The sequence below is a fragment of the Chiloscyllium punctatum genome, chromosome 49 (assembly GCF_047496795.1).
Source record: "Chiloscyllium punctatum isolate Juve2018m chromosome 49, sChiPun1.3, whole genome shotgun sequence".
NCBI lineage: Eukaryota > Metazoa > Chordata > Chondrichthyes > Orectolobiformes > Hemiscylliidae > Chiloscyllium > Chiloscyllium punctatum.
Window position 1 is genome coordinate 25,654,241 of NC_092787.1, and position 25,930 is coordinate 25,680,170.

A 25,930-nucleotide genomic window follows, 5' to 3' on the forward strand; every position below is an offset into this window, starting at 1 on the left:
CTTATGGAAAAGGAAAGGCCTTGTATAAAAGTTTAAATTCTTCATTGGAGTAAGGCAAGCTTTAACAGTATGAGACAAGAACTTTTAGGGGTTGATTGGAGTTGACTGTTCACAGGTAAATGGGCAACTGTGAAAGTGGGAGGCTTTCAAAAGTGAGATAGTGAGAGTTCAGAGGCATTATGTTCCTGTTAGAGTGAAGGGTATGGCTGGGAAGAGTTGGGAACAATAGATTGATAAAGATATTGAGGTTCTAGTCAAGAATAAAAAGGAATCATAGATTAGGTACAAACAACTAGGATCAAAACAATATAAAGAGTGTCGAGAGTCTTAAGAGAAAAATCAAGAAGGCCAGGAGGGGATATGAGATAGCATTGGCAGATAAGGTTAAGGATAATCCAAATAGATTCTACAAGTTCATTAAGAGCAAGAGGGCAACTAAAGAGAGAATAGGACCCCTTAAAAAATCAACAATGTCATCTTTGTGTTAAACTACAGGAGATGGAAGAGATATTAAATGATTATTTCACGTCAGTTTTTACTGCGGAGGAAGAAATGGAGGCTAGAGAACTGAGGGAAATAAATATTTTGAAAGCAGCTCACATTACAGAAGAGGAAGTGCTGGATGTCTTAGAAAACATAAAAGTAGATAAATCTCAAGGACCTGATCCAATGTATCCTAGGATGTCCTGGGATGTTAAGGAAGAAATTACTGCGACTAGCAGAAATATTTGTATCATCTATAACCATGAGTGAGGTGCCAGAGGGCTGGAGGATGGCTAATGTTGTGTCTTTATCTAAGAAAGGCTGTAAGGAGAAGCCTGGGAACTATACACCCACGAGTCTGACATTGGTGCTGGGTACATTGTTGGAAGGGATTCTGAAAGACAGGATTTACGTGGATTTGGAAAGATATGGGATAGTCAGCATTACTTTGTGCGTGGGAAATGATGTCTCACAAACTTGATTGAATTTTTTGAGGAAGTAACCAAACCAGTTGATGAGGGCAGAGCGGTGGATGTTGTTTACTTCGACCTCAGTAAAGCCTTTGATAAACCATATGTTAGACTGGTTTGTAAAATTAGACCACCTGGGATTCAGGGTGAGCTCGTTAATTGCATACAAAATTGGCTTTACAGGTGGATACAGAGGGAGGCAGTTGAGGGTTCTTTTTCAGGCTAAAGACCTGGGACCAGAGGTGTTCCATAGGGATCAGTACTGGGTCCACCTTCATATGTCATTAACCTAGGCCTCTCCATTACCAGTCCAGTAATATGACCACAAGCCCAGAGTCTTGCTGGCCAGAGACCTCTCCTCCTGTTAACGTGAGGGTCAGTGAGGCTGGGCTGCCAACTGTTGTATCAGTCCTGTTTTTACCACAAAGTAAATGCAGAGGGAATATTCCAGTGACAATTCTCATGGGGCACGAAGGAAAAATAACCTCACGGATAAATAATGATGACAGAGACGGAAATAAAATCCTTTGGCTGAACTTACTGTTTCATCATTTCCCCAACTTAAGAGGTGATCAGACTCCCTCTGAGTAACAGCAGCAACAATTCAGCATCTCCCACAGTCCAGGCTGAGGGGGACTCGGACCCCGCCAACTCGGAGCAGGTTCATGGATCATGGCTCCAGTCGTAACAAAAGTGTAACAATACAGGAAAAAATCTCAGCACCCTTTCCAACAATTCCACACACTCTCCCTTCCACACGACCTTTGATCGTCAAGAATGTATCTATCTCAGCCTTTGCTCCATTGCTGTCTGGGGAAGACAGTTCCACAGCCTCATGACCCTCTGCAGGAATAGAATTCTCCCTCATCTCAGTTTTAAACCCCTTATTTTTTAACTGTGTCCCCTCATTCCAGCCATTCCCACAATATCCTTTCAGCATTTTTCCTCATCTCGCCCCGAGACTCCTTAAACGTCTCAGTGAGATCACTTCCCCTCTTCCAAACTGAACAATACAGGCCCCAGTCTAACCTTTCCACACTGGATCAATTCTTGACCCCCAGCGGAATGGGGAGATGGTCAAAGGTTACTGGGAGCATGTGCAGTTTGTTGGAAAGTGGATTTGACACCACTATCAGGTCAGCCATAACCTCACTGAATGGTGCACTAGTCAATGGGCTGAATGGCTTACTCTGTGTTTGTGCCTGGGCTTCTGACATGTTGCGATGACAATAAGTTCCAACCCAAGTGATGGGGTTGCTAGACCTCCAGGAATTAAAGATTGATTTTCTGGGTAATGCTGTGAATCTCGTTAATTGTTTCTGTGAAATGCCTTTGGGCATTTTAGCCTCTGAACAGCGTTTACATCCTTTCTTAAACCAGCCCAGCAAACCTACGTGTGGAGTACTCCAGATGTGGCCACACCAATGTTCCAATCAGCTTTAGCAGCACCTTTGAGATGTGACACATTTTTATGGCTGTGTTAATGTTGCTGCTAACATTTCAAAGTGAAGTTAATCCTTCTTCACATGTCAATCAGTTTCACCTTCTTAAGTGGAATTACCACATGAATGACCACGAGTCAGAACCTGCCAATTTGTTGGGGGCGATTGTCACAGCACAGCGTTCGTTATTTACCAGACTCATTGCTAACTTTGACCTTTTGAGGTCAGTGCTGAACCAGCCTGGGCGATGACATGTACTGACCCTGAAACGGTGATGACAGACATGAGTGTGCTGCTCAGCCCTCTCTCCAAAGCAGGACCACAAAGACCCCTCTGGCCTGGCCTCCTCACACCGCTCTCTCTGGAGGGAGGGAGGGAGCTGGCTCATTGCTCCTGGAGGTCTTCACACAGGGTCTAAAGCGAGACACGGTTTAGCTGTGGAAGCCACGTGGTCACTATGTTCAAGTGACAGCCCAGGCCCGGGTGGATCAAGTAGGCTGATTGAGCTGTCCATTCAAACTAATCAGGAGTTTGTCTCACACTGGTACAACCTGTACCAGGTCTCTCAGCACATTGCTGTAGGGGAGATAGCATGGTGCCCAGTACCCCCAGAACTGGGAAGCACTGAACTCTCTCTGAATTTGATCTCCAATCTCATTCAAGCCCCAGCAGATCCTCACTGCTCTGCTTGTCATTGGCCGGTTCAACAAAGTTTCCATACTTTGACCTCCGGGTGGGGAAAGGGAACATGCCAAAAACCAGGGAGATAGTTTAATAATGAAGAGCTTCCTACTGAAGATGGGCATGAGGAGATTGGCTTCCTCAGACAGCCCCGAGTCTGTGGGACTCTCATCCCCAGGGAGCAGCTGTGGCTGGCTCAAGGAGACAGACTCCTGACCAACAGGGAGGTGAAAGGTTCCTCAGGGGTCGATGGGAATTTGAGGCGCCCCTCCTCCATCTGACCAGCCATGATCTTACAGAATGGTAGTGCAGGCTGGAGGGGCCTATTTGATATTCTTGTGTATGAGACGGAGTATTCATGGGGAGTTTGCAGCCAAGGAGAAAAATCATGGAATGCAACAGAAGGTCACTCAGCCCACTGCCTCCTGTGTCAGCTCTGTGGGACCATCTGCTTCATCTCTATCCCCACCTCCATCCTTGCCCCATATGTCCTGAAAACAATTTCAAGTGTGTACCTGCATTCTCAGGGCGCTTGTGGCACAGTGGCAATATCCCTTCCTCTGGATGAGGAGGCCTGGATTCAACATCCACCTGCACCAGAAGTGTGTAGCAACATCTTTGAACTAGTCAGTTAGAGAGTATCTGTTTCCCAGTGGTCACCTGAACTCACTTTCAGGAATGCCCTTTGCCAGTCAGAAACAGGATGCGGTTTTAATGATTAAAGTGCCTTTTGCCTACAGTTGACTGTAGATGACAGACTGGGAGGAGGATGAGCCAAGCCTAAAGGCAGCTGCTGAGCTCCCTCCACTTCCCCACCCACCCCCGCCCAGCTGGGTGTAGCCTCGCTAACAGGGCCTTGTGGTCAATGTATTGACCCCAGAGTTACTCACAGAACACAGCATACTGTCCAACTTTCAGCCAAATCTCTTCTCAACTCCGAGAGTGACACCCTTACAGCATTTTCACCAGAAGGCGAGATGTTGCTGAGCTCAGGCAGAACAGTTGCCCAGGAGCGAATAGAATTCTGTATAAGCTAAGATCTGGGCAACAGAGTGTGAGATGAGTGACAATTGAGAGAGGGCTGATAGATGCTCAAAAGAAATTTTATAAGACGCCAGCAGGCTGTGTTGAAGAGTCAATCCAGTGTTTGATTAAACAGTTTTTATTTTCTGTCCAGTGCATTCTCATGTAATGAAGGTTGTAATTTAGTGATGGGTAATTAACATCTTTGAAAATAGTTTGTTTTGCGGCACAGTGGTAGTGTCCCTATGTCGGAGCCAGGAGGTACAGGTTCAAGCACCACCTGCTGCGTAGTAACATCTTGGAACAGGTAGCTTGGAAAAATAAGCAAAAACAGTAAGTGCTGGAGAAACTCAGCCGGTCTGTGGACAGCAAAAGAGAGTTTCTGAGGAAGCATTATGGACCCAAAACATTAACTCTGATTTCTCTCCACAGATGCTGCCAGACCAGCTGAGCTTTTCCAGCAACTCCTGTTTGTTTCTGATTTCCAACATCTGCAGTCCTTTCAGTTTTTATTGAGGAACAGTGTCAATGTTGAGTCTGATATGACTCTTCTGTGGGAACTTGTGCTGCGTGCCCTTTAAATCTTTGGTTCTATGAATGATGGACTCACACAGCACAGAAACAGACCCTTCGAACAAACTCATTCACACTGACCAGACATCCCAATCTGATTTAGTCCCTTGATTAGTCAGTACAGTATTTTTATACACCATGACCATGAAGACCCACATTCCAAGATTCAAGAGAAATATTTCTGGAATGGGGTGCTTATTCTTATACATTCTCAGAATGTGGGCATTGTGATGATACTGTGACTTTAGGAGGTGGTTTTTGTCCTAGTTTCTTTTAAAGAGAGACTGGGGAGGTAGGGGAAACAGGTGACGAACAGTCTATGAGAAGATAAACAGCTTTGAGTTAAAATAATAGAAGCAGCCTTAATGGGTGTGGTCCAACTCTCACAGAACAAGGACCTTTAGTTAGCTTTCAGCAATTGCTGTTGTGGGCTTGAAGAAGTGGAAGCTATTTCTCCACTCCCTTAGTAACAGCCAAATGCTAGGGTTCTCTCCCTGGGTTGCTAGGTCCTGCAAAGTGATACAAAATCTCTTTTCTGAATTTGCCTTTTTGCCAATGCTGTTAGTTAGATGGTAGTAGCCAAGAATTGTCTTTCGGTTCTTGCATCTAAGATGTTGCCATAAGAAGACACATTGTAAAAGCTTTTCTCTGCACTCCTACAATGGAGCACACATGACAATAAAAGGATATTGTATACTGTAAAATATATTGGAACAGTTAATAAGTAAATTTCTGTTTGCAATTTTTGAGATTTGTAGTTCATGTTGAGGTTCAGGTTGTAAGTTTGCTCATTGAGCTGGAAGGTTTATTTTCAGACGTTTCATCACCATACTAGGTAACATCATTAGTGAGCCTCTAGTGCAGCACTGGTGTTATGTCCTGCATTCTATTTATGTGTCCAAGTTTCTTAAGGTGGGTGGTAATATTTCCAGTTCTTTTTCTCAGAGATTGGTAAATGAAGTCTAAATCGATGTGTTTATTGATACAGTTCCAGTTTGAATTCCAGACCTCTAGGAATTCCCGTGCAGAATTCCCAAATTCTGTTTAGCCTGTCCTAGGATGAATGTGTTGTCCCAGTCAAAGCAATGTCCTTCCTTGTCTGAATGTAAGGATACTAGTGATGGTGGGTCATGTCTTTTGGTGGCTAGTTGGTGTTCATGTATCCTGGTTACCAAAAAGGACATCTCTGAAATGACCTCCAGACTACTCAGTACTCTTGGCATCATGGTAGCCCACAAAACAACCAACAGCGGCTAATAAACCTAAAGGACCCTACACATACAACCAACAAAATGAATGTAATTTACAAAATACCGTTTAAGGACTGTAACAAACACTACATTGGACAAGCAGGCAGAAAAGTAGTCACCAGGCAACACGAACACCAACTAGCCATCAAAAGACAAGACCCACTCTTACTAGTATCCTTATATGCACACCGAGGCAGGACACCACTTTGACTGGGACAACACATCCATCCTAGGACAAGCTAAACAGACACACGCATGCAAATTCCTTGAGGCCTGGTATTCGAGCCAGAACTCCCAACAATAAAAACATTGATTTGGCCCCCATCTACCATCCTCTGAGAAAAAGAACTGGAAATTATATCACCCACCCTAAGAGACCAAAGCACATAATTAGAATGCGGGACATAACACCAGTGCTGCACTAGAGGCTCACTGATGACGTTACCTAGTATGGTGACGAAACATCTGAAAACAAACCTTCCAGCTCAGCAAACTCACAACCTAAAATAATTACTGTATCTATTAATGTGTAAAGTTTTCCAATTCCAATTAAGAAATTCTAAGTTCTTCTTTCTTTTGTTGCATTTTAACTATGGTGTTTGAATAAGTTATGTTCTCACAGAAATCATAGAACCCCTACAGTGTGGAAACAGGCCATTTGGCCCAACAAGTCCACACTGACCCACCCAAACTCATTCCCCTACAACTCTACATTTACCCAAGTAATGCACCTAACCTACACATCCCTGAACACTATGGGAAATTCAGTATGGCCAATTAACCTAACCTGCACATCTTTGGACTGTGATAGGAAACCAGAGCACCCTGAGGGAACCCACGCAGACATGGGAAGAATGTACAAATCGCACACAGTCACCCGAGGCTGGAATCGAACCTGGGTCCTGGTGCTGTGAAGCAGCAGTGCTAACCACTGAGCCACTCTGTCACCTTTGTTTAGCTTAATGTCAAGTAGTTTGACCAATTGGGATGGTGGTGGTGAGCTGCAGTCTCTGAGTTATAGTTCACCCCCAAGCCGTTAGAGATGATAAAGGAACGAAGATGCGTTTCCAAGTCAGGATGGTATGTGGCTGTAAGGGTAACCTGCAGCTGGTGGTTTATCTGCTGCTCTGTCCTTCTGGCTGTGAGTTTGGAGACTTGGCTACAGATGAGAATCAGTTCCGGCCCAATCCGTCCTGCCAGATAAAAGACCCCAACAGTGTGCTGAATTGAAGAGAGAGGGTTATTCTTCTTGTCCTGAAGATTTATTTATCTCTGAACCATCTCCTTGAAATGGATTATCTTGTTGACATTTATGGCATCCTACCTTATAGCAATGAACGCCCTTCAAAAACAAAAGGGTCTCTACAGCCACAATGGACACACCCCGAGGTTGTGATGGGCGCCATGTAAATGCAAACTTTCTTTCAAGAACGGGGAATTCTGCCAAATTACCCGAATTGTGCCAATGGCCGGTCGACAAGATAACTCTTGTGTCCAACAGTTCTGGAGGGTCACTCAAAGGTGTAATACAAATGCAGGAGTCTTTTCCTGTCTAATTCCCTGCTGCATTCCTTAGCAGCATGGTCATAGAATAAGCTGTGCAATATCATGTTAGAATAGGAAAGGATTTATTAAATGAAAATGTTATAAACAAAGGAAACCCATGCTGATCCGAAGTTCTACACATTTCCAACCTTTCCACAAATGTTCCTTTAGCTCTGTTCCTCACACACTTCCACCGTAAAGGGAACCCTGTGCATTCATACATCCCTTCAGTATCAAGTTTGTTTGCAATTGTCTTTGGGATATGGGTGCCATTGACTGGGTCAGCATTTACTACAGATCCCTAATTGCCCTTTGAGAATGTGGTGGTGAGCTGCCCTCTTGAACCCCTGCTGACCGTGTGCACAAGATACCAAAATGCTGTTAGAGAGTGGGTTCCAGGATTTTGACCCAGTGACAATGAAGGATCAGCAATATATTTCCAAATATAGCGTTTCACAGGAGGCCTCAAAGCACTGAAGATGTCACCCAGACAGGGGATGTAACATCTGCAAATCAACTTCCCAGCTCAGCGAACATACCCACAACCACAACAACCAGCACCCGGGCTACAAATCTTTACACAAACTTTCAATTTATTTCCAAGTCAGAATGGTGAGGGGAACTTGCAGGAGGTGGTGCTCCCTTATATCTCCTGCCTTTGTTTTTCGGGATGGAAATGGGTTTGGAAGGTGCTGCCAGAGGAGCTCTGGTGTGTTGTTACAGTGTGTCTGGTAGATGGTGCACACTGATGTGACTGAGCTGTAATGGTGGAGGGAGTGACTGGGGTGAAGTAGTAGACAGGCTATTGATTAAGCAGGTTGCTTTGTCCTGGATGGTGTCGAGCTTCTTGAGTGTTATTGGAGCTGCATCTATCCAGGCAAGTGGGGAGTATTCCATCACACTCCTGACTTATAAACAAATATGAGCTGTGACGCAATCTGTCCAAGTGATCCCTGTGAGGTTTGGAGTTCAAATCCTGTTGTCAGGCTTGAGAACAACAAGAAATAAAGATTTTTGGAGGTGTTGGTTCAGACTGGACATTACATTGAGGCCCTCATCTGCCTTTGTGAAGAGCCTGTGGTGTTATTCCTGGCAGGGAGTCAGTGGTTAAGTTGGAATGGGCACTGGCTGAGTAATCCAGAGACCCAGACAAAGTCCCTGAGGAGGTGGGTTCGATCCCACGTACCACCTGGTAAAGCATAAACTCAGTTAGAATCAGGAATTGAAAGACTGGTTGGATTTAAAGAAAAAACAAACTGGCTCACGAATCTTTGGTTCTGGATTACTGGCCCAGTGATACCATTGTTGTCTGGTGTCCTGTGTAGGTCAGACTGGGGAAAGACGGTGAAGGCTGTCACCATTCTTACTATCACCCTCACAGCCAGACTGATGAAAACAAGGATAATGTGGTTTCTGCCTCTTGCTGGTTTTTTCCCCCATCTGCCACATGCTTAGTCTGGCAGCTACGTCCTTCAGAACACAACCAACTTGACCAAGAGAGAATCCGTACAGTATGGGAGCAGGCCATTCAGCCCATCGAGCCCACATTGACCCTCAAACAGCATCCCATCCCCTCTATCCTCTTCGTAACCCCGCATTTCCCATGGCTAACCCGGCTCATCCTTGGACACTATGGGACAACTTAGACTGGCTCATCCATGTTACCTCCACATCTTTGGTCTGTGGGAGGAAACCGGAGCACCTGGAGGAAACTCATGCAGACACAGGGAGAATGTGAGGCAATAGTGCTAACCATTAGTGCTGTTCTTGGACGTTAGAGACTCATCCAGAACACATTCTGAGCCTTTGCACCCTCAGGGCGATTTGTAGCTGATGCTCAAACTGGACAGCACTGTTTATCAGCTGCAGTTCAGTGACAACCCCAGTAGGAGGCGCTCATGTCCAGGTTTGTACAAATGCCAATCGCCTTCACTTGGGTCAATATTGAGGACTCCCAGGATAAGTCCCTCTGGTTTATGACTGAATGCCCGATCTCTGCAGAGTCTGTCCTGCTGGTGGGGTTGGACATTTGTACGGTTTGATTCCGTGAGTATGGCTATGCCAGGCTGTCAATTGACTAGTCTGAGAGAGAGACCCGTCTGCCCCCTGCCCCAATTCCCCAGGTTTGGAGCTAGCCTCTAGATGTTAGTAAGAAGGACTAAGCAGGACAGGTTGGGGTGGGGTGGGGGGGGTCCAGTGCCTATGGTCAATCTAGTTTTCATCTTTTGTTTGTAGCATTTTAGACTCATAGTCATAGAGGTTAGATTAGATTACTTACAGTGTGGAAACAGGCCCTTTGGCCCAACAAGTCCACACCGACCCTCCGAAGAGTAACCCACCCAGACCCATTCCCCTTCAGCTAACACTACGGGCAATTTAGCATGGCCAACTCACCTAATCTGCACATTTTTGGAGTGTGGGAGGAAACTGAAGCAGCCGGAGGAAACCCACGCAGACACAGGGAGAACGTGCAAACTCCACACAGTTGCCTGAGGCAGGAATTGAACCTGGGTCTCTGGCACGGCAAGGCAGCAGTGCCGCCCACAGCACGATGTACAGCACAGAAACAGATCATTCAGTCCAACCTGTCCATGCCAAGCAGATATCCTCACCCAATCTAATCTCATTTGCCAGCACCTGGCCCATATCCCTCTAAATCCTTCCTAATCATATACCCATCCATACCTTTTAAAGGCTGTAACTGTACCAGCCTCCACCACTTTCTCTGGCAGCTCATTTCATACATACGCCACCCTCTGTGTGAAAAAGTTGCCCCTTAGATCCCATTTACATCTTTCCCCTCTCACCCTAAATCTACGCTCTCTAGTTCTGGATTCTTCCACTCCAGGGAAAAAGACCTTGTCTATTTATCCTATCCATGCCCCTCGTGATTTTATAAGCTTCTATAAGATCATTCCTCAGCTTCTAACGCTTCACGGAAAACAGCTCCCTATTCAATCTCTCCCTATAGCTCAAATCCTCCAACCCTGGCAACATCCTTGAAAGGATTCAGAAAAGATTTACAAGTTTCACAACACCCTTCTGCTAAGAAGGAGAACCAGAATTGACGCAACATTCCAACAGTGGCCAAACCAAAGTCCTGTACAGCTGCAACATGATCTTCCAACTCCTGTACTCAATGCTGTGACCAATAAAGGAAAGCATACCAAACGCCTTCTTCACTATCCTATCTACCTGCGACTCTACTTTCAAGGAGCTATGAACTTGCACTCCAAGGTGTCTTTGTTCAGCAACACTCCCATTAAGTGTAGAAGTCCTGCTAAGATGTGCTTTCCCAAAATGCATTTATCTAAATTAAACCCCATCTGCCACTCCTCAGCCCACTGGTCCATCTGATCAAGATCCCATTGTACTGAGGTAATCTTTTTCGCTGTCCACTACACCTCCAATTTTGCTGTCAACTGCAAACTTACTAACTATACCTCCTCTGCTCACATCCAAATCATTTATATAAATGACAAAAAGTAGTGAACCCAGAAACGATCCTTTTGGAACTCCACTGGTCACAGGCCTTCAGTCTCCACCATCACCCTTTATCTTCTACCTCAGAGCAAGATTTGTCTCCAAACGGCTACTTCTCCCTTTATTCCATGAGATCTAACTAGTCACCTATGAGGAACCTTGTCAAAAGCCTTACTGAAGTCCATATAGATCACACTTACTGCTCTGCCCTCATCAATCCTCTTTGTTACTTCTTCAAAAAACTCAATCAAGTTAGTAAGACATGATTTCCCACACACAAAGCTATGCTGACTATCCCTACTCAGTTCTTGCCTTTCTAAATACATGTAAGTCGTATCCCTCAGGAGTTCCGCCAACAACTTGCCCACCAGCAGTGTCAGGCTGATCGGTCTATAGTTCCCGGGCTTTTCCTTACCATCTTTTTAAAATAGTGGCACCAGGTTAGCCAACCTTCAGTCTTCCAGCACCTCACCTGTGACTATCGATGAAACAAATATCTCAGCAAGGGACCCAGCAATCATTTCCCTAGCTTTCCACCTGATCAGGTCCTGGGGATTTATCCACTTTTATGTGTTTCAAGACATCCAGCATTTCCTCCTCTATAATTATGGACATTCTTCATGATGTCACCATCTATTGCCCCACATTATGTGTCTTCCATGTCATTCTCTACAGTAAATACTGATGAAAAATACTCATTCAGTATCTCCCCCATCTCCTGCAGCTCCACACATAGGCTGCCTTGCTGATCTTTAAGGGGCCCTGTTCTCTCCCTAATTAGCCTTCTGTCCTTTTGATATCAGTGAGTATCTTGCTTGGCCATTCAGAGAGTAGTTAAGACTCAACCGCATTGTTGGGGTAGGGGTTAGAGTCACATGTGGCCAGATCAGTTAAGTACAATGGACTTCATTCCTTAAAGGCCATTAGCAAACTAGATTTAAAAAAACCTCAAAATCCAGTTGCTCATGATCACCGCAACTAATACAAATTCCAGATTGTATTCAATGGCTTTTCATCTTTAAGCCATCAGTGCCTTATTGTGGTTCATAGGCTAGTCAAACACATCTGTTAAAAGCCTATGAGCTAGGACCAGATCTGTTGGGCTGACCAATGGAATCTTTCCAGATCTGTTGGACAGTCCAGTGGAGTCATTCCAGATCAATGGGCTGACCAATGGACTGATACCAGGTCTAGCCAATGGGTTCTCACAAGACCCTTGGGCTGACCAATGAACTAGCACCAGGTGTACAGCTGGCTTTGCCTCATTGGATCAGATTCTGAGAGCTCGATGGTTTTGATTTCTGTCGATGGGCCTGTGAGAGTTGCAGGGCAGTGACACACCTTGTAGATAGGACAACTTCAAAATAAAGCAAGGAACGGTGAGGATAAAGACATACTGCTACATTCTGGTGGCACTGGAAAACTATCGTATCCCTTTACGATTCCTGCAAGTTGATGTTTCTGTTATAACCATGACCACGAATGAGTTTCCTTTTCGGAAGGTTCTTCACAAATTACTAATGCATCCATGGGCAGACAACACAAAACCCCAACCCCGACCCACCCGCAGCTAACCTTCTCTCCAACAAAATGCAAGCAAATCTTCTGAACTTTCACAATGCCCTGTCAAGAAACACAATTTTCTAAAGTATCCACACAGCAGAGCAGAAATGTCTTTGCCTTTCTCTGAAAAATGGGTTGCCAGCCACAGAAAGTCTGAAGCTTTGAGATCTTCTTACCTTTAACAGGGGTGTCCCAATATTCCCCTGCTCCCCATCCCCCCCACCCAAGCCCCCAGTCAGCTTTCCAGCTTCTCCAGGTGTCCTATCAGATTGAGATGACTGAGATGAGGTGCTGACAGGTACCAGATGGTATCCATAGGAGCTCCACCAAATTGAACTGCAAGTACCCAATGAAAAATCCACAGAAGACGTCCGTCAGGTAATGCCGACCAATCATGACACGGGAGATGCCGATGACTCCAGCCCAGATCACCAAGAGGATCCGCAGGGGCACAGCTAGGACCAGATGGCTGAAGAAGAATCGAGTCACCATGACAGCTCTGCTGGCTTGTCCAGCTGGGAAGGCGAAGACGTCCATGACGACATAATCCAGCAGGCTGGGACTCACCTCCGAAGGAGCCTTCCTCTTCACCATCTTCTGCACTGCTGCCACCACTAGCAGGTCAAGGATCAAGGCTGGAAAGGTGAAAGGTCAGAACGTCAACAAGCATTCGACTCAAACATTTTGGCAGAGCACGGGGAACAATGGCCATGCACCAGCAAGCAATTTAACAAGTTTTAATAAATCTCGAATAAATAGCAGTCAAATTATATCAATTACAAAAATCAAAAACTATCGAGCTCTCAGACTCGGACCTAATGAGGCAAAGCCAGCTTTACACCTGGTCAGCACAAGGCATCTGCTGAGAGCCCATTGGTCAGACCTAGTACCAGCCCATTGGTCAGCCCAAGGAACATGGTAATAGCCTATTTGTCAGCTCAAAACACCTGGTGAAAGCCCATTGGTTAGACCAACACATTTGGTGCCATCCATTGGTCAGCCCAACAGATATTAGTCCAGTGACATCACCATATTGCCACCATGTATAATGATTCTAGAATCCCAGGGTATGGATCATGGATCTTGGGTTCAAATCTCAGCAGAACAGATACTGAAAATGAATTGAATCAAATTCTGGAATGAAAAGCTACCCCATGGCAGCTACTGTTCATTGTTGTTATAAACCCATCTGATTCATTTATGTCCTTTAGGTAAGGAAATCCACTGTCCTTACCTGGTCTGACCTACATGTGACTGCAGATCCATAGCAATGTGGTTGACTTTTAACTGCCCTCTAGGCAACTGGAGATGGGCAATAAATGCTGCCTAGACAGTGATGCCCTCATCCTGAGATCATTTTTTTTTTAAAAAAGCACCTTTAATATACTGGATACCCACAAAGAGGTTGACAGGAACTTTTTAAAACAAAGTACATTCTATTAAGCCTGGTGATAACAAGCCAGACATGTAAAAGCTTGGTCCTAGGGGTGACTTTAAGGTGGACAGGGTGGAGAGAGAGAGAGAAAGAAAGAAAGAGAGAAAGAAAGAAAGAGAGAATGAGAGAGCGCGAGAAAATGAGAGAGCGCGAGAAAATGAGAGAGCGCGAGAGAATGAGAGAGCGCGAGAGAATGAGAGAGCGCGAGAGAATGAGAGAGCGCGAGAGAATGAGAGAGCGCGAGAGAATGAGAGAGCGCGAGAGAATGAGAGAGCGCGAGAGAATGAGAGAGCGCGAGAGAATGAGAGAGCGCGAGAGAATGAGAGAGCGCGAGAGAATGAGAGAGCGCGAGAGAGAATGAGAGAGCGCGAGAGAATGAGAGAGCGCGAGAGAGAATGAGAGAGCGAGAGAGAGAATGAGAGAGAGAGAATGAAAGAGAGAGAGAATGAGAGAGAGAAAGAAAGAGAGAGAGAGAGAGAAAGAGAGAGAGAGAAAGAGAGAGAGAGAAAGAGAGAGAATGAGAGAGAGAATGAGAGAGAGAATGAGAGAGAGAATGAGAGAGAGAGAGAATGAGAAAGAGAATGAGAGAGAGAGAGAGAATGAGAAAGAGAGAATGAGAGAGAGAGAGAATGAGAGAGAGAGAGAATGAGAGAGAGTGTGAGAGTGAGAGAGAGAGTGAGAGAGCGAGCGAGAATGAGAGAGCGAGCGAGAATGAGAGAGCGAGAATGAGAGCGAGAGCGAGAGCGAGAGAATGAGAGAGCGAGAGAGAGCGTGAGAGAGAGCGAGAGAGCGCGAGAGAGAGCGAGAATGTGTGTGTGAGAGAGAGAGAGAGAGAGAGAGAGAGAGAGAGAGAGAATGTGAGAGAGAGCGAGAGCAAGAGCGAGAGAGCGAGAGAGATTTTCAGAGCTTAGGCCCCAGGCACCTCTAAGATGAACAGTCAGAATTGGGAACACACGAGGTAAGAATTGGAGGAGGATCAATATCCCAGAGAGTTGAGTTGTTTGAGGGATTACAGAGATAGGGAGGGTAAAGCCACGTAGGGTTAGGGAATCACAGACAAGAATTCTAAGACCAAGATATTTCTTGATCGGAAATCAATATTGATCAGTGAGCACAGGGGTTAGACCGAAACACATTTATAAGGAATAGAATGTGGATGGTAATAGGATTGCAGGACTGTTGCATGAGGAGAGATTGGTTCGACTGGGCCTATATTCAGGAGATGAGAAGGGGATCGGATTGAAACATAAGACACTAACCAGGCTGGACAGACTGGATTCAGGGAGGCTGATCCTCCTGGTAGGGAGTCCAGATCCAGGATGGAGGGGTAGACCATAGAGGACTGAGATGAGGAGATATGTCTTCACCCTGAGGGTAATGAACCTACAGAATTCTCTGCCACAGAGAAGGTTATAGAGGTAAAGTCCCTCAATATAATCAAGAGCAAGCTAGATGACTTTTTTTTTCATTTTACAGACATTAAGGATCATGGGAGAAAGGGGAACATGGTATTGAGATGGAGAACCAGCCAGAGTCAGACTGAACAGTCCAGCAGGCTCAATGGGCTGAATGGCCTACTCCTGCCCCCAATTTCACAAGAGTCTAGCCACACGTGTGTTTATTGTAACTGATGGGGCAGGAGGTGGTTCTGTCAACAGCTGGGAGGGATGGGGCGTGTCAGGAATGTGGAAACAGACCCCTCAATGGTCTTATTTATCTTATGGTCTTTTATTCTTTCTGTGTAAGTATCTGCGAGAGATGGTGTGAACTTGCCTTCATTGGGGTGTTCTCAAACTGGCAATACTTATGTTCTCTCCTGACACAGGAAACTGGGAGTGGATATTGTGGTATTGAAAAATCCAACTGATAGTGTTTTCAATTATTTATTATCGACAGACATTACATTTCTCAGGTACTTAAGTGTCTGGGCTAAAATGAAGCTATTAGTTTACATCAGAGTGTCATGTTTCAAGTGGTCTGAGCTAGGATGAAGATTGAGACCTTTAGACCTCCAGTGACATGCTATGAATCAATGGTGATATCATCTCTCAAAAACATACAGATCATTAGACAATAAGAGTGTGTGTGTATGTGAGATAGAGCATGGAAGTCAGAGAGAGAGGGTACATTGTGTGAGGAAATAAATTATGTCAATGAGTGTGTGAGAGAGTGAGGATGTCCAGCATTAGCCTTTTCAAAGTCCCAAGCTCCCTGGTTTTATGAAGGAACTAGCGCTGTGACAGCGTTGGTGATTACACAGTCTCCCTCACTGCTATTTTCTCTGTAGCTCAGTAACTGATCCGAAAAATCAGGACTAGCAGCTGACGCTGCTATCAATCAAAAAACTGCACATCACCCAATCTGAATCTGTCCAGCTGACCTACATATATCAGTAACTAAATTCTCTCCCTCATTCCTGGATGGAACGTGGGTAAGTACAGGGGGAAGCAGAAACCTCAAACACTAATCAACGAAATTCTACAGAATTCCTTAATTTCACTTACTACTCTCCAATTCAATCAATATTTCAATGCAGTCAAACATGTGACTAACGAACACTTGGAAACAGTCATGAAATCTTGAAAGGTTGATGAATTCCTGTCTTTGCAGCTAGTGTGTGTGTGCCTGAAGGTACAGAAAGTAATAGATACATTGTAGTAATTCTAGGAATAGGAGGAGTCCATTTGGCTCTTTGAGTCTGATCTATCATGGAGTTAGATCAGTGCTGATCTGTATCCTACCTCCATTTCCTCACCATAGTTAGAGTCATACAGCATGGAAACAGACACTTTGGTCCAATCAGCCCATGCTGAACATTATCCCAAACTAGTCTAATCCACCTGCTCCTGGCCCCTATCCCTCCAAATCTTTTCCTATTTATCCAAACGGTTTTTAAATGTTGCAATTGTATCCACATCCATCACTTCCTCAGGAAGTTCATTCCACACACAAACCACTCTCTATGTAAAATATTTGCCCCTCATGTCTTTTTAAAATCTCTCTCCTCTCACCTTAAAAATGTGCTCCTTCATCTTGAAATCCCCTACCCTAGGGAAAAGACAAATATCATTAACTCTATCTACATCTCTCACTATTTTATAAACGTCCCTACAGTAATCGTTCAGAGTCTTCCCAAACAGGTATATCCAACTCATTTTCAAAACTTATCACCCACATTCTCAACAATGTTTTGTCTCTAGGGGTGGAGGGTGTGGAGCAAGTGTTCCAGATTCATTCTGAGTGAGGAAACATTTCCCAATATCACCCCTGAACAGCCTGACTAAGATTTTAAGAAGTTAACCCTTGGCTTGAGACCCCCCTCCCATGCCATGTCTGAACAGCACTAGGAGAAATGGGTTCCCTCTCGCTCTCCTCTTAAAACATCTACTCTCCAAAAGCACCTCGATTAAAACACGCTGTAAGCTTCATATATTTGACAGAATTTTTAATCTGACTAAGGTCACTCATGAGCTGGGCAGCGAAGATAGAGAGAACTGCTCCCATTTACATAAGGATCAAGAACGAGAAGTTGTGGATTTAAAATTATGAGCAAATTAAGCAAGGGAAATGTGAGGTAACCAAAAGACCTGCTGGGTGCTGGAAATAAGAAACAAAAAACAGAAATTGCTGGAAAAGCTCAGCAAGTCTGGCAGCATCCATGCAGAGAAATCAGAGTTAACTTTTTGGGTCCGGTCACCCTTCCTCAGAATGTTTTGGGTCCAGAGACCCTTCCACAGATGCTGCCAGATCTGCTGAGCTTTTCTACCAATTTCTGTTTTTTATAGGATAGAATATCCTTTATTGTCACTTGTACTCCAGTACAGGAGTACAATGGCTGCCTTTTACTGGTGCCATCTTAGGTGTGAGTATCTAGTTACAAATCTGAGTTTTGTGTTGGAAATGTAAGGAAAAGTCTTTTCAATCAGTGAGAAGTTAGGGTGTGGAATGCACTGCCTGCAGGTTCAACTGAGGCATACAGAGGAAATCAGATGGTTATTAGGATAGAAATGGTATGCGGGGAAATGGAGAAAAGGCAGGAGATTGGCATAACCCAATAGAACTGGTACAGGCTTAATGGTCTGAACTGCCTCCTTCTGCATCATGACAATGCTGTGATTCTGAATACAAGCCTGGTGCATGTGACCTGTTACTATATTGTAACCCTGTTAGTGTCCCACAATGGTCCCAGGATGTCTGGGGGTGGAGATCATTTGACCTGAGGGTGCACAGACACAGGGCACATTTAGCAACCTCCACTAAAATCTTGATTAAATGGTTGTTAAGTCTGTTTCCTTTCAGTCTGAAATAGGTCTTTACTTCACCCAACTCCAAATGTTAAATTAAGCAGGAAAAGACTCAGATTTTACGGAGGGCTTTATTGGAAGTTTAGCACAAAAATCAGTTTCCACCTTTCCCATCTGGATCCCTTCCCTGTCCAGAAACCAGCCCCCATTGGGCAAGAATTCAGCATATGTTTATAAGACTGACTAATACGGGGCATTGTAATTTCAATCAAAATTGCAAAGAAAACTGTGGCAACTAAATATGGAAACTGGTGGGGGATAATAACGTATCCATATGTCCCTGTAGTGCCCACTGTTCATGAAAAGGTGCAAGTGCCAGTGGAGGCTGCATACTCCCTCTTCATGGAGCCCGGGCTCCCAACTTTCCCACAAAGGAGGGCCAGGCAGTTGGGGAATAAATAAAGCAACATCTTAAATAAATAAACACAATCACCCAATATCAAACACTGTCATAGAATCCCTATAGTATGGAGGCACACCGTTTGGCCCATTAAGTCCACACCAGCACTCCGAACAGCATCCCACCCAGACCCATCCCATGAAGTTACATTTTGCATGGCAAATCCACTCTAACCTGCACATCTTTGGGACTGTGGGAGAAAACCCATGCAAACGCAGGGAGAATGTGCAAACTTCACACAGACAGTTGCCCGAGGGTGGAATCGAATCAAGGGTCCCTGGCGCTGTGAGGCAGCAGTGCTAACCACTGAGCCAATAGGGCCAAAGTGGCAAAATCCAAAGGAAACAAAAAAGATCAAACAATTAAAGACAGGAAAGCAAGGGCAGGGGGTTGCTAAATCAGAATGGTGTTTGAATGGGAGATAATGTAATCCAGGCCCCACACTGCCCATCTGTCCCATATAGCTTCAAGGTACCAGTGGACATTATGTGCTCTTTCTCTAAGAAGAGTACATATGGATGTAGCTGTAAAAGTGAGGTGGGGGTTGGGGGGAAAGAGGGTGATAGAGGGGTTAAGATGCTACTTTAGCCAAATCCACATGCCATCGGCACCAGGTGCCCAAAGATCACAGGGGTGAGGCTTTTTCAATAAGTTGAGTTTACAAAATAACTCAATGATATTTTCGAATCAACCAGTTCAGAGATGTTATAACACACCTTTGGAAAAGGTGGGACTTGAACCCAGGCCTCCTGACTCAGAGATAGGGACACTACCACTGCACCACAAAGGTCCCCCTGGAAGCTTGCAGTAAAGTCCAAAGGGAGTATTGCCTGCTCTCAAATAATTTTGGAGTTGTTCCCCTTCAGCTGTAAAGGGACCTGCATTTCTAACACATTGACAGAAAGGCTCAGAGAGAATGCAGATGAGAATAGCTCTAAGGACAAGAGGTTTTAGTGATGTGGATGGATTGGAGAGCAAAGAGGGAGAAACTATTCACATTGGTGGAAAGATCAAGAAATAGATGGCCCAGAGGTAAGATCATTAATGAAGGAAGTGATGACAATACAATGGAAACCTTTCTCGCCCAGCAAGTGGCCAAGGTTCTGGAATGTGCTGTCAGGGTGTGTGACAGAGGCCCATTTAATTGAGTCCTTCAACAGGAAAACTGTCATTATCTACAAAGAAAGGAAAACTGTGCCAGGTTACGGTCAGGGATTGGCTCAAGGTGAAGTGCTCATTTGTTGAGCTGGTGCTAGTACTTAGCAAGGGGCTGAATGGTCTCCTTCTGTAGTGTAACTCCTCCGTGTGTTAATAAGCACTGGTGACGATGAATGTGGTTTGAAATGCACCTGAAAGATGGAAAGGTTTAGTACAGACAGACATAAATATAACAATAGGCTCCAGAATCACTTCACATCAGCCCAATGGTAATAAACTCTTTGATGTATCGATGGTAATTACAAATCTGCTTTTCTGATCAGCTTACTCATTTCCCTTTGCACTGTCTCAAAACAGTGAACATTCGAGACTATCAGAAGATCAAAGCCTAGACACCCACAAAAGGTTACACACACTGCTCCACTTACAGGATGTATAAAGAGGTGGAACATTCCAGACCTTTCTTAACATTCAATGGTATCAAGACAGAACAAGTCTCATAGCCTGAGCCTATTATCTTAATAAACACTTGTTTCAAAAATCAGAACGGCGTTTGAATATTTAAATCCCACATAATTATTATTCTGGCAACCCCGCCGAAACAGAGTGTGAACAGCAATTGTCACAGTTGCTATCGAGATTGGGAGAGCGCGCTCCTGGCCAATATTTATCCTGGGTTGACGTTAATGTGGCAGGTTACCTGCTGGTTATTGCTTTGCCACAAATTGGATGCCACATCCAGTCGACTGCCACACTTCCAAACTACTGCATTAATTGTAAAGCAGTGTGAGTAGTCCCCAGGTGGTGGAAGCAGATATATTAATGCAAGTTGTTAAATGGGTCATCAGATGAGGCATTGGTTTTGATGGTCACACCATCTCACTGTTGTACTGTGTCAGCATCGTACTAACAGCAAGATGCAGGTAGATTGGCAACAACGCCGGCCCAGCCAGCAATGCCCACATCTTGGGAGTATATTTTTTTAAAAACATTTGCCTTTTCAGAATTTTTCTTCTCAGAATTGATAAATTATTGATAAATGATTGACTAGCCGGTGTTTCTGATAATGACTCCCTGTAAGGTCTTTGCACAGTGACAAGAGGTTATTAACCAGCCATCCTGTTTCAGCATTCAAACTTCGAAGCAGCACGTAGAGGCCATTCAGTCCATCAAGGCCATACAATCTGTAAGCTATAGGAACAGCATTAGACCATTCAGCCTAATGGTCTGCTCCATCATTTGAACATTGGTTGATGTTTCTCAACCCCATTCTCCTGCCTTCTCCCTGTAATACTTTGATCCCCATACTAATCCAGGGTTATAAATAAATCTAATGCTAAATTAGTTGCTGATATATGAATCCAGACCCGAATACTTCTTCTACAGAACGCAGCTTGGCCTATACCTGCTCCCAAACTACTAACCCAGCAACAAAGCTGTCCCCCTTTATAAGTGATCTGAATACCATCTAAGTGCGTACTGCTGTACTGCAGCAACTCACTGAGGCCATGTCCCAAGTGCTATAAAATGGGACCGGAGTAGATATGAAGGTGATGATTGGCACAGACACTAGGGGCCAAAGGGCCTCTTTCTATGCTGTAAAATCCAAGACTCTACAGTTCCTTTGACAGCATTTTCCAAACCAAGTCTCATCCACTGACTAGGTACATGTCAAGAATACTCCCCCACTGATCTGGATGGATGCAGCTCCAACAACATTCCAGACAACATCCAGGACAGTCCAGTCCTTTTAATTGGCACCCCATGTACTGCGTTCATCGCTTAATCCCTCCATCACTCAGGCTCTCTAGCAACAGCGTGTACCATCTACATGACACGCTGTGGAAATTCCCCAAACAGGAAGGGCTAGGATGGAAAGGTCAACAGTGAAGACTCAATTAACCAAAATTACATTAGATTCCCTACAGTGTGGAAACCAGGCCCTTCGGCCCAACAAGTCCACACTGACCCTCCGAAGAACAACCCACCCAGACCATTCCCCTACATTTACCCCTGACTAATGCACCTAACACCACGGGCAATTTACCATGGGCAATTCACCTAACCTGCACATCTTTGGACTGTGGGAGGAAATCCACACAGACACAGGGAGGATGTATAAACTCCACACAGACAGTCACCCGAGGCTGGAATCGAACCTGGGACCCTAGTGCTGTAAGGCAGCAGTACTAACCACTGAGCCACCGTGCCGCTCCAAATGTTAGGGAACAGAAACCAGATCATGTGTGGGGGGGGGGGGGGGGGGTAACAAACAGGTTGGCGGTGAGGGCCCTCAGACGATCTGTATTCTGTAACAGACTGTAACAGTGCCACACTCCTAATCTCTCCCCCACTGTCCCTGATTGTCACATTGCCATGACTCATTTTCCACTTGGAGACCCTGCAACCTTCAGGACTCAATATCGAGTTCAATAATTTTAAGGCCTGAGCACAATCTCCCATGTTGTTATCTCAACCCCACATACCAGGCCTTGTCATCACATGGGCTGCTACCACACACAACCCACTGTCATCGCCCCATTAATAGCTACTGATTCCCTCAGGCTAACCTCTACTCATTCCTTTATGTGCCCAACTATTGTTCTCTCTCTGGGCTCCATCACCACCTATATTGGCATCCCCTACACAGAGTCAATGGCCTAGTAGTATTATGACTGGACTGTTGACCCAGATAATGCTCTGGGGACAGGGTTCGAATCCCGTCATGCAGAAGACGGAATCTGAATTCAATAAACATCTGGAAATAAGAATCTAATGATGTCCATGATGGGAAAAGCCCTTCTTGTCCACCGATGCCATTTATGGATGAATCTACCAACTTTACCTGGTCTGGCCCACATGTGACTCAGCAATATAGTTGACTGTTAACTGTCCTCTGGGCAATTAGGAATGGGCAATAGATGTTCTCATCCTGTGAATGAAATAAAAACCTTTCCCATAGCCACGTTCAATCGAGGCTTTCAAAAGGGGAATTGGATTGTTATCTGGAAAGTAAAATTAAAATGTCAGGTAAGGGATATGGTGTGGGAATTGCAGAAAGCCAGCACAGGCATGATGGATTGAATGGTCTCTTTCTGGGCCATAACCATTCTAGCATTGGCTGAACTCAATGCAGCTGCAGCCACCACAGGAAGAGATTGCCATGTCGACTAAGTTGCAGCCCCACAGAATCTTCACAAACAGACCACGATGGAAACTATTAGACAGCTAACTCTGACACATCTGATGCTTTTTGAGGGAAAGTTGAGGGGGCGGCAGATCTTAATGTTCTTCAACTACGATGAATCACAGATATATTGTTTTTCATCTCTCTGCAGCTTGCTCGTGGTTGTATCTTTCCAGTTATTAATCATTTCCTGTTTCCTTTCTGTGTTTGTCAGGCACTCTGCTCTTCCTCAGCTTGTTGGTATCTGTCTTGTTTAAGGGTTTTGCAGGAAGGCGTTCTACAGATACAACAGCCGTGACCCTGTACCCCTATTGAACAGGCTTCTCAATAGGAACCTGATAGCAGGAGTTTGTGGAAAGAGTCAAGTTATCAGCAAGCAAACAGTACGACAAGACGTGGGCAGCAATTCTGTTTTAAAGATGACAGTGTGTAGGTGCTGTTTGCTGTTAATTCGCACAAGCCAGTTAGCAATGTGTAGTAAAGGAGAGGTGGAACTACCACAGGTTGCTGTTCAATTCATATCATTCTACCACCGGCTTCAGTAAAAGGCCAGTGCTCACTTACTGGTCCCATGCATTTTGAGAAGTTGTTGGTTTGTGTCTTTGCTTGCTCAGAGTCTCACTCTGGTGCACATTAATACTGAAGTCAAAAATCACACAACACCAGGTTATAGTCCAACAGCTGCCCCTTCATTAGGTGAAGTCAGGAGAATGTTGCTGCAAAAGCTTGTGATTTCAAACGAACCTGTTGGACTATAACCTGGTGTCATGTGATTTTTGACTTTGTCCACCCTAGTCCAACACCAGCACCTCCACATCTCTAATACTGAAAAGTTAGGGAACCACTTGGTCAATGAAGCAAACAATTTCAAGGCACACCCAACTTTTTCAGCTGAATCGATTGCTCATAAACATCACTGACTCTCAGCACACACACAGTCTGGAGTCTACATGCACGCGTGGTCTATACATACAGGTGTTATCGGAGATCCAAGTATATGTGCTACCAGAAGTCTACACACCACGTATTAGTGGACGTCTGTCTACATGCAGTATCAGAAGTCTACACACGTATGTTCTTGGAAATGTCTTTGAAGAATATCGGGCATCTCTGAGCCCACAATATCAGAAGTGTACACATAGTCAACAAACCTCTATATACACGTGGTATTCAAGTCTGGAAATGCTTATCAGGTCTGGCAGCATCTGTGAAGAGAAATCAGAGTTAACGCTTCGTGTCCGGTGACCCTTCCTCAGAATTCGTAGCTGGGAAAGGCTTGGTATAAATGCTGAAGGTGGGGTGGGGAAAGTGGGGAGGGGTAAATGATAGGTGGTGATAGAGCCCAGAGAAAGTGAAACAGTTGGGCAGACAAAGATGGGTAAAAGGTCATCCTAGGAAAGTGGATCACTGCTAATGGGGGCCATTAGCTGTTTGTGAGAGCAGCCCATGTGATAACAAGGCTTGGTGTGTGGGGTTAGGGTAAGGACATGGTAGAAGATCTCACAAGCCCTAAAATTGTTGAAGTCGATATTGAGTCCAGAGCCAGCAGAGTTCCAAAGCAGAAAATGAGGTGCTGTTTTTCCAGTTTGTGCTGAGCTTCACCAGAGCACTGGAGCAAGCCTGAGACACCGAGATGTTGGCTGGGAACAGGGTGTTGTGTTAAAGTGGCAGGCAACTGGAAGCTCAGTGTCATTTTTATGGGCAGAACGTAGGTGTTCAGTGAAGTAATCACCCAGTCTATGCTTTGTTTCCCCAAAGTAGAGGAGACCACATTGTGGTAAGCAAGTGCAGTAGACTAGATTGTGAGAAGTGCAGGTAAAGTGCTCCTTCACCTGGAAGGTATGTTTGGGTCCTTGGATATTGAGGAGGTAAATGGACAAGTATAATACCTTCAGTGGTTGCAGGAGAAGGTGCGGAAGTGAAGGAAGAATGGACCAGGATGTTTCGGATGGACTAACCCCTGCGGAAGGTGAACAAGGGAGGGGAAGGGAATGTGTATCATCACATGGGCTGCTACCATTAACCAACCCATTGTCAGCTACTAATGATCCCCATTAACAGCAATCCATTCCCTCAGGCTGACCTTTACTCAGGCCTCTGTCTGCCCAAGTGTATTTCTCTCTCTCTCTCTCTGGGCTCTGTCTCCACCTTTCATTTACCCCTCCCCACCTCCCCCATCCCATCTTCATCACATATACCAACCTTTTGTTAGCTACCATCATTTCTAAAAAAGGGTCACTGGACTTCAAAATGTTAACTCTGTTTCTCTCTCTGCAGATGCTGCCAGATCTGCTGAGTTTCTCCAGCAATTTCTCTTTTTATTTCTGATTGCCAGTTACCACAGTTCTTTGTGTTTTTTGTATCAGAAATCTACACACACACAGAGTGTCAGAAGAGTATGCACACACAGTATCCGAGGTCTATGTATGGGCATTGCTGGTGGTTTGCTTCCAGTTGGTAGCGGTGCCTGGTGTCAGCAGATACTGCCTTCAATAACAGACACTGTGGCTCCAGAGAACCTCAGAAACACAGACTCAGCCTCGATGCTCAGGTGAAACAGTGCAGATTTTACAACACACTTTTCCCCGTGTCACCAAATACCACTAGCTGACATCCACTGAGCTCCTATGCCACCTCTGATCCTCTCTTGATGTGAAAACCACCTTGTTTTCAAATCCCTCTATCCTGCCATGTCATTTCCCATTCTGTAATCTCCAGCCCCACAACCCTCTGCCCACCCACATTTCTCCAATTCTAGCCTCTTGAGGAATTTTTGGTTTTCATCAATCCACCATTCATAACTATAATTGGGTGCATTTAGGGACAAGCACTGAATTTTCATCCAGAGATCTGTCTACTTTGCTTTCATCTTTTAAGATAATTGTTAAAACTTCTCTTATGTTTCTAATCCCTCATTTTGGCTCCTGTTTTAT

The 25,930-nt window shown here is 44.9% G+C and overlaps 1 protein-coding gene across 1 annotated transcript in view; it reads right to left on the minus strand.

Annotated features, from left to right (window-relative positions):
• Nucleotides 1-7,533: 7,533 nt before the first annotated feature.
• LOC140469431 (inactive phospholipid phosphatase 7) overlaps nucleotides 7,534-25,930 on the minus strand; it is a 31,771-nt gene continuing 13,374 nt past the window's right edge. The window contains exon 2 of the mRNA XM_072565946.1: nucleotides 7,534-13,148. Within this exon, the coding sequence (XP_072422047.1) occupies nucleotides 12,778-13,148 (371 nt within the window). The 3' untranslated portion in view covers nucleotides 7,534-12,777. The remainder of the gene's footprint in view (nucleotides 13,149-25,930) is intronic.